This window comes from Brachypodium distachyon, chromosome 1 (genome assembly GCF_000005505.3).
Source record: "Brachypodium distachyon strain Bd21 chromosome 1, Brachypodium_distachyon_v3.0, whole genome shotgun sequence".
NCBI classification, from domain to species: Eukaryota; Viridiplantae; Streptophyta; class Magnoliopsida; order Poales; family Poaceae; genus Brachypodium; species Brachypodium distachyon.
In genome coordinates this window covers 49,911,267-49,921,483 of record NC_016131.3, presented here as the reverse complement: position 1 = coordinate 49,921,483, position 10,217 = coordinate 49,911,267, and the positions used below count along the sequence as shown (strand labels likewise).

General features: G+C 41.8%; 2 protein-coding genes across 2 annotated transcripts; both read right to left on the bottom strand.

Moving 5' to 3' along the window:
- Positions 1–1,009: 1,009 nt before the first annotated feature.
- Positions 1,010–4,469, bottom strand: LOC100830544 (proteasome subunit beta type-6). The gene is made up of 8 exons (XM_003557171.3): positions 4,219–4,469; positions 3,437–3,513; positions 3,103–3,158; positions 2,915–2,987; positions 2,693–2,804; positions 2,319–2,392; positions 1,901–1,975; positions 1,010–1,292 (listed from the first exon to the last, which is right to left on the bottom strand). Exons 1-8 carry the CDS (start codon positions 4,346–4,348, stop codon positions 1,161–1,163), a joined length of 729 nt encoding a protein of 242 aa, XP_003557219.1. The 5' UTR covers positions 4,349–4,469; the 3' UTR covers positions 1,010–1,160.
- Positions 4,470–4,954: 485 nt separating this feature from the next.
- LOC100830236 (leucine carboxyl methyltransferase 1 homolog) lies at positions 4,955–9,761 on the bottom strand. The gene is made up of 13 exons (XM_003557170.4): positions 9,542–9,761; positions 9,250–9,338; positions 9,018–9,154; positions 8,682–8,729; positions 8,320–8,401; positions 7,622–7,724; positions 7,136–7,256; positions 7,009–7,056; positions 6,163–6,246; positions 6,028–6,092; positions 5,594–5,645; positions 5,437–5,475; positions 4,955–5,277 (listed from the first exon to the last, which is right to left on the bottom strand). Exons 1-13 carry the CDS (start codon positions 9,634–9,636, stop codon positions 5,242–5,244), a joined length of 999 nt encoding a protein of 332 aa, XP_003557218.1. The 5' UTR covers positions 9,637–9,761; the 3' UTR covers positions 4,955–5,241.
- Positions 9,762–10,217: the final 456 nt, after the last annotated feature.

Sequence of the window (10,217 nt, the reverse complement as noted above, 5' to 3'; positions counted from 1 at the left end):
TTGTACTACCTTATGTCAGTTTTTAGACAAATTTATAAGAATTATCTCTTATCCACATGAACTAAGCGTAGTTCAGGTTGTCTGACTCTTTGTGATTGAACCAGACAACTCAGGTTCAAGTTCTAGACTTGGTTTGATGCTCACATTACCTGAATTTTAATCCATGTTATTCTTTAGTGATGTATTTGTTCCATGTTTCTAAAAAAATATAGTTGCCTATTCATTGCAATGGAATGTTGGAACGTGCCTTTGTGATGTCCATGGAAGCAGCTGGCTGTGGTAGCATAATGCCATTTGCTAGGGCAAGAAGAAAGCATTGAAGATGTCGGAAGCAGTCGAGTAAGGATTTGATCTACTTCCTCCGTTTCTAAATACCTGTCGTTGTTTTAGTACAAACTTGAACTAAAACAACGACAAGTATTTAGGAACGGAAGGATTATTTTGTATTTAGGAACGGAGGGATTATTTTTTATGGCCCATCAATCGCCTACTTTGAATCCGCCGCACCCTTGTGCGTCACTTTCTGCTTCGATCGCATACTTTCATTCCGGTACCTACCAGTTTCCGGGCGACCATTGTGGCTTCTATTGCAGACTAGCACATCGATTGGGAAATCAATCGATTGCCTTTTCCATTCTTGCACCCAATCGATTGCCTTTTCCATTCTTGCACCCAATCGATTGCCTTTTCCATTCTTGCTGTATTCTCATTGCTTTTAGTCTCGCTAGCAACAGAAAAATAAGAATTTATACACCCACACACACAATCTTTATTTCACATAAGCATTACACGATATCCTAACCTTCCTCTCTCTGATATTAAAGACCCAACGACAGGTTGAACAACCTCCTTGTCTCGTTGATCCACGTAACATTGTTTCCGGCTAATTTCCTCTGCAAGAAAGTGTACGACGTATGGTTAAGTGAACATTTTTTGGGTTGGATGAGCCAAATTTGAGTTTGATTGGGACATGGATCCATGAGCCAATCCCCAACGACCCGTTAGCAGATGACTGCACCGAGCAACAAGCAATGTACTATTAATCATAAAAATACGGGGGAAAACACACTGGTGTGGCATAGTTCAGCGGATCTTCCAAGTATTAAGTTCGAATCTAGAACAGTCAGGTACAGTAGACAAAAGTAGTCTGCAGGGCAAATTCAATGGTCCATCGGATCAGGGTTTCCAGCGGCGAGTATATCAAGGAGAGAGTTCTGGGGCTCCAGCTCTTCATGCCACAGCGGCAGTTTGTCACCAGGGTGAAAGCTCCTCTTAACACCTTCGGCATTTATCTGCAAAATGATCGCAAATGAGTATATCTAAGTAGCCACCTTGGGGAAATAAACAGCAACAAAATAGAAAGATGAAAACTATTTTTTCAAGAGGACACAAATTTCAACTTCACAGTCTGCATTACCAGACACCGTATTACCACTGTTTGTAAACCAAGCATGATTTCAGCAGAAAGAAGGGGCTAACAGGTAATGAGAACAAATCAAACAGAAAAGACGTGGCAACCTCTTTTTTCTACCCTAGCTTGTTTTAGCACAATTAATGAAAAACGGTTCTAGCAATTCAAGGTCGAAAGGGAGCATATCTCGAAGCTATGCAATATTTCCTACTGGAAGTTGACAAATTTGGTTTTAACTTTTGGCTGGTCTCATTTCAAAAACCATCACAAGATATTGGTTTTCGATTTTGACTGATCTTGTTTTGAAAGCCATCATAAGAGACAGTATGGCAAATATTGGTTTTTAGTTGACTGATCTGGTTTCTAAAGCCATCACAAGAGACAGCATGCCAGTTTTGTAGAATAAGTCTATTCAAACGAGAATCCAAGTTTCTCTGATATTGTGTATATTTCTAAATAAAATGAACAGAGCATGAAAAGAACACTTACAGTGACGGTGCGAACAACCCCTCCACTAGCACCATCACGGGCAATAGCAAGGGAAACCACCTTCACCACAAACTTCTGTGAAGATCAGGATAAGAAAAACAATGTTAGGAGATGTGCTGCAAGAATGTAAGTGAAAAATGATGTTCCCACTCTGCAATGACTATGAACTATGTAGTTAATACTACGAGGTCTTTACTCAATGTCAGTGACGAGAAAAACTGATAAAAAAAATGAACAGATTCCACTTTAAGGAAATAAGAGAAACTAGTGACCAGTGATACAAGCCAAATGGGAAATGAACAAAGCTTTAGACTTTACTGTGCCTCAAACATCATTAAATAAACCTTGTGGCCCATTACACCTTTCTTAGCAGAAAATATCGCTGCTCCAATTTCTATGGAGAAACTAAATAACGTACCTCAGCTTCTTCCTGGGTCATCCCCTCTTTCCATTCATGATCCATCAATCCATACAAGTAACTGGAACCAGATCCTGCAAAGAGATCAGTGACAAGATAGAAGTGTTAGAAGCTGCACGCACATAAGCCGTATTAGGAAATTTGTATGCTCAATGTTTCTTGGGCAGGTTGCGTTTAACGAGGATAAGGACTGTGATTGACACCTCAGTATAATAATGTGACACAAACCACAAGCAACAAAGTACTAGTAAGGAAGCACAAGGTTTGTTGCGAGAGAACTACTAGCTACTCCCGGATGTAAACTCAAGCATAGGAAAGGAATGATGCACATTTTTTCTTTTCCTTCTTTTGAAACTTTTATTGTGGGAGTTTACCTCCAATTGCAAACGGTTGCCTCAGAATCGTTCCACCAAGAGGGACCGAGTAAATTTGGCCACCCTCATATTTATCCCATCCACCAACTATCATTCCAGCTTGCAACATACTCTGGACGTTGATAAACAAAATTTAGAACGAGATACCATGTGTTCAACAAGTTGAACGACCATAAAAAACCATCAACTTTGTTGTGTTCTCGAATGCCACGGAAGCTATACCTTGTTCTGATAGGCCAACAACCTAACTAAGTTGGATGCAACTTTCACAGTAGCTGGTTGCCCACTCTGAATTCTGTACACAAAGAACAAATCTAACATCAGTTAGATTGCAAATCAGATAGTCAATTGTGCAGATTAATTCATTCAATGCCGTGCAGCATAAACAGTGTTTTGCATAGAGAACTTACGTGTGTTGGTGGAGAAAATAGCGTACATAATCCGAAATAACTTGTGTATCAGCAGCCTGTGAGTTAATGAGAAACATTTTGCATGTGAGGAATAGAATTTATGAACAGAAAAGGAGGTTTCTGCCTACCAAAAAGAAAGCTGAAGATCAACACAAATGATTTGGTCATAACAACTAAACATATCCAACTGTTATAAGTAAGGGAAGTAACATTAACTTATGAAATGGACTAACTGAACAGTGCCTAGTAACATCTGAATGAGTCAATGCCACAATAACATGAGAGAACAACATAAGAAAGTGTCTAATCTTCAACATAAATACAAAATACTTACAGATCCAGAGCGGCAGACATAGACATTATCTGTCAGCTGACTAATCTTGTCCGAAGCACGGTTTGCCACATACATTCCTACGAATTAAGAACAGGGAGCAGGGGATATTAAGGAAAAAAATCAACAGAACAACACAAAACAGTATTGCTTATATTTAACTGAAACAGAAGGCACGAGACTTTGCAAACTAGGAGACTCCAGAACAGTAACACCCTATGGAGGCACGTTATCCAGTAACTCGGCAGGAACATATTATGTCAATGACATAAAAGGTCCAAATCCACAAGACACAGAAGGAAGCACATGTTCTGTTTATTCACTGCCCCAATGATAACTATCATAGCGAATCTGAGTTCATTTGCCTCTAATTCCATGGCAACAAAACAAGGCAATCCGTGATTTCACATGTATGCAAGAGAACAGTTCGATCTGGTCCCTTTTACCATGCCATTTGCAGAATCAAACACTGGTCCTCCTAACCCTATTAATCCCCAGCTGCCTAGCAATATTACTCTCACGACTGCAAACACAGAAGATTTCCCCTGGTCTCGCAACTAAAACACCACCACAAAATATCGTACTACGAAACGCAGAACCCATATAGCATAAGCATGGCAACCCTCGGCTAGACACAGGGACTGCTACATCCCTGGTTTTCCCCACGATCTACGAGCGAAATCAGACGAGACACGCGACGCGATATATCCAAACCTAATAACCTAAAGTAAACTGAACAGCCGCAGCGACGAGGGACGGGCGCGGATCGGGTGGGTGGTTCGTACCGGTGCTGGTCCGGGAGTCGGCGGCGAGGACGACGCCGCCGTCGTAGCAGACGCCGACGATGGTGGTGCCCATCCGGTGCTCCCCGGTGGTGGGCGCGTCGGAGGCGGAGCCCATGGTGCCGGCGTCCATGTCGGGCGAGATCGGCGACCGAGGGGTGCGGCGAAAACCCTAGCGGCGAGCGAGATGTGGTGAAGACGAGACGAGTGCGAGGTTGCGGAGGGGAGAGCGGAGCGCCCGGTTCGAGTTTGTTGTTTCGCCGCTTTGGCCTCCCACGCAAGAAAGAAAGGAGCCAGGTCCGGGTCCCGGTGCGGCTGGACCATCTGGGAGTCTGACTCGGGCCCGAGTTCGAGCCGGCTGTAGAGAGCACCTCACAATTAATTGTGGCTGGTTCGCAGTAGTTTGTCGTAGTATAAGACGGAGTACTAATTTTGCAACCGTTCATGTATTTTTCATGAAAATTTAGGTTACAAACTATATATTCGTATATCGCTCACTTGTTAAGTTTTTGGCCTAACGAGCTGTACAAAAATTGGCTCAACAACAATAGCAAACTGTTTTTTAGCTGGACAATAGCAAAACTGGTGACAAGCAATTTGATCGCCACAGAAAGCAAAAAAAAAAAAAAATCTGCTGGCAAACCATCCGTGTGGCAGAATCTGGCGACACAAGCAAACACACGGCAAACACGATTTGCTCGGTCTGCATAACAACTTCAGTTGCCCATCACCAGACACATTATAAGGCAAAACATGGAATGCAGCTGATTGAATCGTTCTATCAAACCAGACATCAAGAGAAACAGCTGATTGAATTCGATGTTGTGACCCCCACAACATCGAATTCAACCAACCTGCTCGCAAACAATATATGTACAACAGTACAAGGTTACAGCAATTATTCCTGGAAAGGATCCCACACTTGAAGCACATATTTCTCGTATTCTGCAAAGATATTTGTGGCATTTCTAAGTTAAATCGTCTCGGTTACATATGATTCTGCTGCATCCAGGAGCACGACGAATGCTACTCCTTTGTGAACCCAAAATCATCAAATATACCCTGAAAGAGGAAGAGGGGACATTTTAGTCATTTTGGATGAATTTGAACCTTAAGAGGCATTCACTGAATAGAAGGTTTGTTCCAAGATCATCAAATATGCCCAGATGCATTTTCGATTTTTGAAAGAAGAATTGGTTGCCGAACCAATCATAGGCTAACCTCGGCATCGTTTATTCCATATGCAACACAATAGTGCTCCTGAAAACAGAAAACGTAATGCATGGAAAATCAGAGCACAAACACATGTAACTATATTTCTACGGGAAATGGGAGCCCTGAAAGCTCAATTGATAAGCACTTATTTTCAAGGAATTACCTGCATCATATGCCACTCTTCAAACTCATCAAACAACTCAAGCCGCTCAATCCTGCAACCATGCACCTTCATTGAGTTGTGGCAGGAAGAAAACCAAACAAGAGCAAAGTAACATTAACCAGAACTTGTGCCCTTCATCAAGATCATATTTAAAACACCATGGAGCAATCCAAACTAACTATTCGCTGCATCCGCTCGACTGACCTTTGGATGAGGTAAACAGAAAATCTAAGAGAATAAGGTGTTCTCTCCCTTGTGATACTACAATTTAACATTATCAATTAAAACTCTCAACGGGTGAGTACACGCACTGAAATGGGTTTCCTCGGTCACTTGTTCCTTTACAGGAACTTAAAGGCACTAGGCATCTTTTTAAACTCAGGGAACATTTCTGAAATGCAGTATTACTTTTCAGAGATTATCAGTAGCAATACCTGCGCCTTTCGCCACTGTCAATGAAATCATTATATATTTTCAGCATGTCCCGTGCAACAGCTCTCTGAAAAAATCAATTGTAAGATCCTCGGGAAGCATTATTATTTCAAATTTTAGTGCTAATAAATGTATACCTTCCATCCATGATCAAGAAAAAGTTTTTCCTTGTGACTTAAGGTTGGTGTAGCATTTATGCCGAGGAGGGGGCATCCTCTACTCTGCATTAGTAGGACAACAGGAAGTATATAATATGAAACAGTGCTACAAGGTACAGATAAAGTAGCTGATGCCTCAGTACATATTTCTACATCAGGAAAAAGAAGAGGTGCTAACAAACAACAAGAGCACCATCTGGTTTACATACAAGTAAAACTTAATCAATCAATTGAAGCCCACAAACACAAGATACTTAAACAAATGACTTATAACATCTGATCTCACACTTCAACTGGACAATGGAGTTTCAATTGCACTCTTCTCAACTTTGTTAATTGCGCACATCTATGCAATTTTAGTTTACCATCTTCCTCTTCAGTCATGCATATAATAACTCGCTGTGCTCTCTCCTTTACTGCCATACAGCTACAGTTGAGCCTTTCCATAATTTTAAGACAGGTCGAAAGCCCTTGCATAGGTTATGATGAATCACAGAAATAGTATGTGGTAGACTGGTAGGAAAAGGCCACGACTGACATTTGTTCAAGGGGATCCCTAGAATCTACCTCACTTCTTTCAAACTCGGTTGTAGACCTCTTTGAGTGCCCAGATATATATTATTTTATATGACATTTCAAACTGAAGTCGAACTATTTGTTAAGTACTGTCTAATTAGTTGTAATTTATTGTGAAAAAATAGAAGGTGCCCAAGTATTTATTTCCAACATGGACAGAATATCATGCAACAATCGTATACTCAAAAAGTTCAATCATTTCACAAGACAAATGGTTAATGCACCACAGTGAAACAGGTAAAATGGTACCTCAAGATTCCTAATCATTTGCTCCCCGAATGCATCATCTGGATGAATCTGCATCAAAGTAGAAGTCAACAGTGCTAAAAGCTTACAAAGAGTGGCAAAAGAGTAGATCATGAGAGAATTATTCAACCTGCTCGTATAAGAAAAAAATGGCAGTGGAGAACTTTTCAGATGCCCAACTAACAATAGTATCAGTTGCAGTTGGATCTAAGTAAATCAGCACACACTCTGCAATTATAAAGGTCGGCAAGCTGATGACAATAGAAAGATTTATCAAAAGCTTGAAAGTTGGCTTGGGATTCAAGTGTTAGCGATAAAGGCTACATAATGCAGGTATCCTACTCGATGGTGTTTATAATGGAAATAACTATGAGGCATAACTCCAAGTCGGTTAATTTTCATTAGCAGATGAAGGTTAATTGTGCTCATCCAAACAGTCAAATAAACTAATCCAATATAAAACCATTGCTTCAGTTGTTGTGACATGTACATAAATATAAATATATTAAAAAAATACTAATAAATATAAGTGAGCATCCAGCAGGTTATAAATTGTGATTAAGCTAACAGAACGTGCCCACTTTGCACATCATTAGAAAAAGATACAAGAACATACCTAGGGTCCATTTCAGCCATGCGAATAACCGAATCTAGTTTTGGTATATCACGAATATCAGCAGAAAATAGCTTGTAATGCGCACTCGTCACTTCACCCTTTTCTGAAATATTTGGTCACAGTCAATTATTGTGCGTGGAGCGAAAAATAGAAAATGTATCCAGTTCCATGACAAGGAATGGTCACTTCAACTGACAATTATGGCAAGAATTTAGTAGTAGTAGTGTAACTAAGACCATAATATTTTCAACTTAAATTATAACACAGAGAATTTTCTTGCAGACAGAACTGATGAACTGAATAGCTGCCTCCAGATTAAAATATAACAGAAATTTTTACTATAATAACCAACAGGACATGCTTCCTCCAATTAAACTCGCTTGCTAGTCAGCAAACGACTTGTTACCAATTTTCCATTATAACAGTACCACCTAACTTGACATAAACATGGAGAAATAAGATACTTATAAATAAACAGAAATAATTGCATCAAAACTGCCAAATTTGATGATCACAGCTACTCAACAATGCATTGCTGCTGATACATCAAACTAGATAAACACACACTTGATATATTTAGAAGAATCAGAGCAAATTCAGATTTGTGGGTCCATTCTAGTACGACCAGGAATGCCCATATATGCAAATAGGGGTAGGCAGACAGTAGAGAAAAAAATTGGAGTAAATAAGAGAACTACCAATTGAAATAGAAGCTTCAGGTCCTAATTTTTGCTTCATTTCGTTATAGTGGTTGATGATGGCAGCCTTTTTGCTAGTTACCTGCCAGACATCAGAAGTCCCCAGAAATTACTTGCATTCACGATGATAAGAAGTTGATGTTGGGAATGATGATACTCCCTCCGTCCCATATTAAGTGTCGAAATATTACATGTATCTAGACGCTTTTGGGGTATAGATACATCCATACTGTGCAAATTTGAGTCACTTAATATGGGACGGAGGGAGTAGAAAATAACTAGCATAGTGAATCTTAAGATGGAAATGATACTGCAAAGAGTAGCAGGCCACACATAAATACATAAAGAAAACATTCTCATACCTCCTTAAAGTCCAGCTCTACATAAAGGTATGGGGCAAGACCTTCATCCTAGAATAACAAACATAAGAAAGAAAGAAATGGATAGATCAATATGATAAATCACCAACACAATTAATGTAGTTTGGTCCTCATGCTGACTCCAAACAAAACAGAGTATACCCGCAGGAATACTGGAATGCAGCTAGCTACTCCTTAATAACAATGAAAGGGCATAGAAAATCAACATAAAACATCATGAATGATACAGGAAAAACAATGTCCATGTATAGGTCAGAAAAAATGGCGCTAAGCATGAATCCATGATGTCCATGAAATATTGAGTTGATGAAGACTAACTTGCAACTGGAAAAATGTCGTGTCAAAGCCAGCACCAAGAGATAATATTTGTTTCCGCTTTTGATCAGTACTGCCATTCCCAGCATCAAGGAACTGGCGCATGAGCTTCCTAAGAACCGACCAGCGCGCATAGTAGCCTTTGCAAAGTCATTTGGAGAGAAGAAAATCAGAATTCCCTGTTACTTTAAGTTCAGTGAACTAGATTTTTTTACAAAAAACAGTAGATACCTACCGCGGTTGATTATTGGAGCCCTTTTTGTTGTTCGCCTGACAAAATGGTGCACGTAATCATCCTTCATGTATCCTTTATTAACACAGGACCTGCAAATTAAGACGATTATTCTCTTGACCTCGACTTGTCGCAACGGGAAGCAAGCATTATTAACACATGAACGTGAGAGCATCCAAGGAACTAGCCGAGCTCGCTTCTACAAATCAGAACCTCCACTACAGCAAGCAAGGGTGAAACAAAAGGGCCGGATAAATGGGGCAGGGAGGAGGCAAAGGCGGGGCGGGCGTGTTACAGCTTGCTTGCCGCGGCGTCGTCGTTGGTGGCCTGCACGGCGGCCGGGCTGCTCCTGGCGGCGACGATGCCCCCTCCTGCCTCTGCCGTCTCCATTCGGACGGGGCGCCGGGCGGGTCGACGGATGGATGGATTCGGGAGCCGGCGGTGGCGCGTGCGGGGACGGGGCGCCGGGACGGGAGGAGGAGGGGAGAGCGGAGCCGGGTGGGTTGGTTGCACACGAGAAGAAGCGACGGGGAGATGGAGTTGGGCCCCGACCTAGCTCTTGTGCGGCCCAAGACGCAGCTCTTGGGCCAACAATCATTCGCGTCCGACGGAGACGTTGGGCTACGAAGTAGTAGTACCAGTTTGTGCCGGCCCATTGACGCTGGGCCCGTTATCCTTTGGGTTTTTTCTCTCTCGGAAATCGGAATAGAGCGCGAGATCCGGGGCGACCGTGCCCACCTGGCGTGTCGGAAGACCGGCCCACATGCTCAAGTGCTGAACCACTCATTCGCCCGATCGGCGCATGCGTGCGGCACAGTCACCCCACGGTTAAACAAACTTAAGCCGAGAAGGCCAGTAGGCCACACATGAGCAAATGATTATTCGGCCCGACCGGACCTTGTGCGCTCTGGTCCATGTCCATGAGAAGTCCGTATGTGCCTCGATCGATCTGGCTGGCTGTCCGGCCGGTC

What these genes read in the sequence shown, in the direction of transcription:
- LOC100830544 (XM_003557171.3), bottom strand. Translation starts at nt 4,348, where the DNA reads ATGGACGCCGGCACCATGGGCTCCGCCTCCGACGCGCCCACCACCGGG. An exon ending in CGACTCCCGGACCAGCACCG is followed by an intron (nt 3,514 to 4,218) that starts GTACGAACCACC and finishes CTTAATTCGTAG; the next exon opens with GAATGTATGTGGCAAACCGT. An exon ending in GGGTTGTTCGCACCGTCACT is followed by an intron (nt 1,293 to 1,900) that starts GTAAGTGTTCTT and finishes ATCATTTTGCAG; the next exon opens with ATAAATGCCGAAGGTGTTAA.
- LOC100830236 (XM_003557170.4), bottom strand. Translation starts at nt 9,636, where the DNA reads ATGGAGACGGCAGAGGCAGGAGGGGGCATCGTCGCCGCCAGGAGCAGC. An exon ending in GGCTCCAATAATCAACCGCG is followed by an intron (nt 9,155 to 9,249) that starts GTAGGTATCTAC and finishes GACTTTGCAAAG; the next exon opens with GCTACTATGCGCGCTGGTCG. An exon ending in AAGAGTGGCATATGATGCAG is followed by an intron (nt 5,476 to 5,593) that starts GTAATTCCTTGA and finishes TTCTGTTTTCAG; the next exon opens with GAGCACTATTGTGTTGCATA.